A 4,733-nucleotide genomic window follows, 5' to 3' on the forward strand; every position below is an offset into this window, starting at 1 on the left:
GAGATGACATGATGTGAATTGGAGCTATAGAAATAAACTGAATAGAATAGAATAATAATGAAAATCTTCAGCTGAACTTTTGGAAACTGTATTTAACCATCTCACATCTGAGCAGCTTTAATTAAGTTTAAAAATTGTCCGACTTCAGATGGTTCAGAACATATCAGACATGATAACAAAAGATGGATTCTGTTTCTGGACTATTTTCTGTTTTTTCTTCACTGAAAGTCGCCTCTAAATCTTTGTGACGTTTCTGAATCATTGGGTTTCAGGAAACTCCTCTGAGAAGCCTCCTTTTCCTGTGGGTCTGCGGCCGTTCCCGCCAGCCTTTACATTCAGACTCGTACGTTTCCTCATGGTCTGTGGAGCAGAACAAAGGCCTACCTGTGCAGCAGTGAAGGGAAACTTCCCTACAACCTTCCAGCACTTAAGGCCTTGTTGAACCTTTTTTAAAGCTCAGCCGTCTGCACCACCTGCGGCCTCTCAGCAGCCCATCTGCGTCACGCTCCACCTGCCAGGGGCCGCATGCGTGGACCCGGCATGCCGGCCCGGAGGAAACAGATGTTACTTTGTGTTCTGGCTGCTTGGAGTCCACTCGCTTCATGTTTAGATCACAGCTTTCTATGATGCAGGTTCTATGGAGAGACATTTATTCCAGCATTTTTGAAAACAAAACACCCATTTCAAAAATGGACCTGACTTAAAAAAGGTTTTAAAAGGAATTTATAATGTTTCTGCTCTGCTCCCCAAATTCTGGAATTCACCACCACCAGATATTCTTGATATTAACACTTTGCCTCTGTTTATATCAAGGGTAAAAACGCATCTGTTCAAGACTCCACTGACTATCTCAACTTTTTTTAATATATTTTATTTTGCATGATGTGTATCTAGACTGTTTGTTGTATAGTGTCCTTGGGTGATCTGAAAGGCACTTTAAATCAAATATTATTATTATCTGTAAAAAGCAGGAACAAAGTCCCCCGGTCCTCGAACCAGACCCCCTCCTGTCATTGGCTCTGCCTAGAAATCCTGTGCATAAAGGTGTTACTACCCTAGACAAGGGTCCTACCCGGACAAGCCCCCACATGTTACTACCCTAGCTCAGGGGGTAGGAACAATGATGGGGAGACCACACAAAAGAAAGGTTTCACCATTTATTAAAAGTAAATAAACGTGTTAGTGTAGGTCAGTGGTGTATGTAATATTGGGGTGCATGAGGTGTGTGAAAGTGTACATGGGTCAAATTAAAGTAAAACTGGAGCAGGAGGCCAGAGGAGTCCATGGAGCGCAGAGAGAGCAAGCCATGTGCTCTGTTTCAATTTATAGGAGGCCATTGCAGGTGTGATACTCTCAGGTCCGCCGCACACTTCCTGGAAGCACAAACCAGAGGAGCCGTCTCTTCACAATAAAGGCGGCCTTGGCCGTAACAAAGGTTATGAGGAAGACCGGGAACAAGTCCGACCAAATGTCTCTAATGCAGACCAAACTCCTGCTCTGCTGGTATAGGGACCGGATGGCCCCTAGCAAAGAGCTCCTGACTCTGTACTACTGAAGCACCCCCAAAAAAGCACCACGGGGGGACACGGTCAGATGCCTTCTCAAGGTTCACAAAGCACAGGTAGAACAGTTGGGCAAATTCAGAAGCACCCTGAAGGACCCTGCAGAGAGTTTAGAATCCGTCCCCTGGTCTACAGCCAGGATGATAACCACACTGCTCCTCCTGTAGCTGAGGTTCAACAATCGGCCAAGCCTTTATCTCCAGCACCCTGGCATAGGCCTTCCTGGGGATGCTGAGAAGTGTAACCCCCCTATAGGTTGAACACATCCTCTAGTCCCCCTTCTTATGCATGCAAACAATCACCCCGGTCTGCCAATCCAAGGGAACTGTCCCCAACCTCCATGCAGTGTTTAAGAGGCATATCAGCCATGACAGCCCAAAAACATTCAGGGCTCTAAGGTACCCAGGGCGGATCTCGTCCTTCATGGAGTCTTTTGACCACCTCTGTGATTTCAGGATTTGTGACAAACAAATTAGTCTCCAAGCACCATGTCTCTTCTTCCACCACAGAAGTTCTATCATCCAGATTGATGAGATCCTCAAATTATTACTTGTCCAACGATGTCCTCTTTAAAGTTAATGGCTCCCAAACCCCCACTGAAAAAAGTGTTAGTAAAGCACTGCTTCCCCTTTGCCGGAATCCCTTTGACGCCAGCAAACTCTTTGTCCATGGTCTCTCTAAACTCCTCCCAGCAACAGTTTTTGCCTTGGCAACCACCCAGGTAATGACACAACATCAAGATACCTGCTTGCTGCTTTAGGAGTTACACAAGCCAACCAGGCTCTATAGGACTCCTTCAGCCTGACAGCAACTCTTACCGCCGATGTTCACAACCAAACCCCCACATAGACCTGACGGCCACAGCTACTGGCGGCCGCATCGACAAAAGAGGCAGAGAACACAGTTCATTCAGGCTACACCCTCTGGTGTTCATTATTGTCCAATCACGCCCCTCCAGGTGTCTCTATCATTTCCCATTTTGGAGTTGAGGCCTCCCAGCAGAATGATGGAATCCCCCGGCCAGGCAATGTGTGGAGGACAGTCTAGTCGGTATTGTTCCACCTCCTGCACAAACTGAGGTCTCTTTATAAAGATTTCACCTTCTGTCCTTCCAACCAATAGAAATGTTGCTGCTAACATCCAAGCAGAGCAGATTACAGACCAGCCTGTGGAGAAAAGAATGTATTTTGTAAAAAACAAAAACAAAAGATAAATAACATTTATGTTAAATGAGGAGGTTATGTCCCCTAAAAAGCCGTTGCGCCTCGGGGGGCTTCCTCACGGTTTATTTACGACCCTTAACTCAAACTGGGTAAAACCTATAAAAAAGGACTATAAAACAGGAGTAAAAAGTAACAGAGTTTATTCCAGATCAGGTCGTTACAGGACAGAGAAAATGCTTGCAGCTTGCACAGCTGTGGGCTCAAAAAATCACGTCTGCGAGCGTCCGGCAAAGATTGAGCCCTGAACAAGGTCATCTCCTGCTTCTTATAGCTCATGAGTCTATGTGTTGGATCATGTGGATGCTTAGCTGTCCGTATCAGAAACTGACATGCCATCCATGCCCTGACCTGTATGCATCTTGCCTCTATGCCCAAGAATTACAGATAGCTCTCCTCTATCAGACCGGCTCCAAGATGTTCCCATAACCTGTGTATTTTTAAAAGACAAGAAAGCTGTGCTATTTAGATGACCTCCATACACAAAGTGACATCCACAATGTGAAGGAAGGCCTTCTACTCTGTCTAATCTGGCTAACAAAGTAACAATGCACATGATTTATAAAGAATAAACCTAACATTTAGAATAAAAAATCTAAAAAACTTTAAGAAATAACATGAAAAAAACTGAAAACTATTGATTGAACCTTTGCATACATTTTATAAATAACTCACAAAAGCTTTAAGAAGGATGTTTCTTTTTTTTTAGCATATTTTTTATGTACGATTTTGAAATGTCTCTCCATAGATTTGATGAAGTAACCCCACCAGGTATGGGGGCTTTTACCTGAGGGGTTAAATGTAGCTTGGAACTGTTAGCTTGGCTCCTTCCTGCCCACCTGAGGCATCCCCAGGAACATCTCCAGATGTGTTCTAGAAGAGAGCGACATCGCCGCCGAGTCACAGAGGAAAGATTAGGACTGCTAATGTTCTCTTTGCATAAGGATAAAAAAATCCAGCTGAGACTCTTCTGTGGGTTTGGAAGCTGAAAATCCTCAAATTAGAGTCTGGAGAGAAAAAAAAAACAGCCACAGGTCTCAGCTGAAGGCTTTCACCCACAGCTCATGTATCTGCCGCACAAAGTCATTAGTGGCGGCGATGCTTCCCTTCAGAGTCTGTGTCCAGAAACACACGGAGGTCTGTGGCCCAGACCTGGATAACAACCCTAACACGCATGTTCTGAATGCTTTCCCGTCTCTCCTGCTGCAGGCAAACATTCAGATTCGTGTAAAAATGTCGTAACTAGATCCGTTCTCTTCTCTCCTTTCTCTGTGCAGGATGAGGGTGTGGTCATGGGAGCTGTTTGGGGAGACAGGTGTGGTCCTCCTCGGCTTTCTGACGCTGGCCACGTCTGTAGGGAACCTCTCCTCCAGAGGCCTGCAGGTACGCTCCCTCCTTCCATTCATCTCATTTAGAAAGTTGCAGGAGAGCAGGGTCCGCTTCACCTTACCCTGACAAATCTTCACTCTCCACAACTTCTCCAAATATGTTTGGATTACCAGGCAGATCGACACAAAGCAGCAACAAAATAAAAATGAAAAAATATCTGAATAGTGCGGTGTACATTGTCGCGGGAAAAAAGTACTATAAGCACTATTCACTCCAGTTAATTAAATGGAGATCGATGGATTTCCCTCAGTCGGCATTTTAATGCATCTTTGCAAAGACAAAACAAGACATCATACAGACTTTATTACAATATGTAATCAGCCCTGTTCTGATCTGGCCAGAGTTTGTATCTCTTACTTACAATAATACAATAATGGAAAGAACAGACACTTCAGTTAAACAGCCATTAATTACATGTTATGAATAAATCTTGAGAAAGGATCTGGCTAGTTATGGGAAGAAATGTTCGTTGTATCCAAACAGTCCTCACTCAAACATGTTGTGGCCTTGGACCTCTAAAAGTGAATGTATAAAACTCAGCATTTATAAATCTGTATATATA

The 4,733-nt window shown here is 44.4% G+C and overlaps 1 protein-coding gene across 1 annotated transcript in view; it reads left to right on the top strand.

Moving 5' to 3' along the window:
* Positions 1 to 4,733, top strand: part of adamtsl2 (ADAMTS like 2) — a 56,154-nt gene that overhangs the window by 12,634 nt on the left and 38,787 nt on the right. The window contains exon 2 of the mRNA XM_015374553.1: positions 4,060 to 4,165. Within this exon, the coding sequence (XP_015230039.1) occupies positions 4,061 to 4,165 (105 nt within the window). The 5' untranslated portion in view covers position 4,060. The remainder of the gene's footprint in view (positions 1 to 4,059; positions 4,166 to 4,733) is intronic.

Source organism: Cyprinodon variegatus, unplaced genomic scaffold, assembly GCF_000732505.1.
Source record: "Cyprinodon variegatus isolate N-32 unplaced genomic scaffold, C_variegatus-1.0 Scaffold105, whole genome shotgun sequence".
Classification (NCBI taxonomy): Eukaryota; Metazoa; Chordata; class Actinopteri; order Cyprinodontiformes; family Cyprinodontidae; genus Cyprinodon; species Cyprinodon variegatus.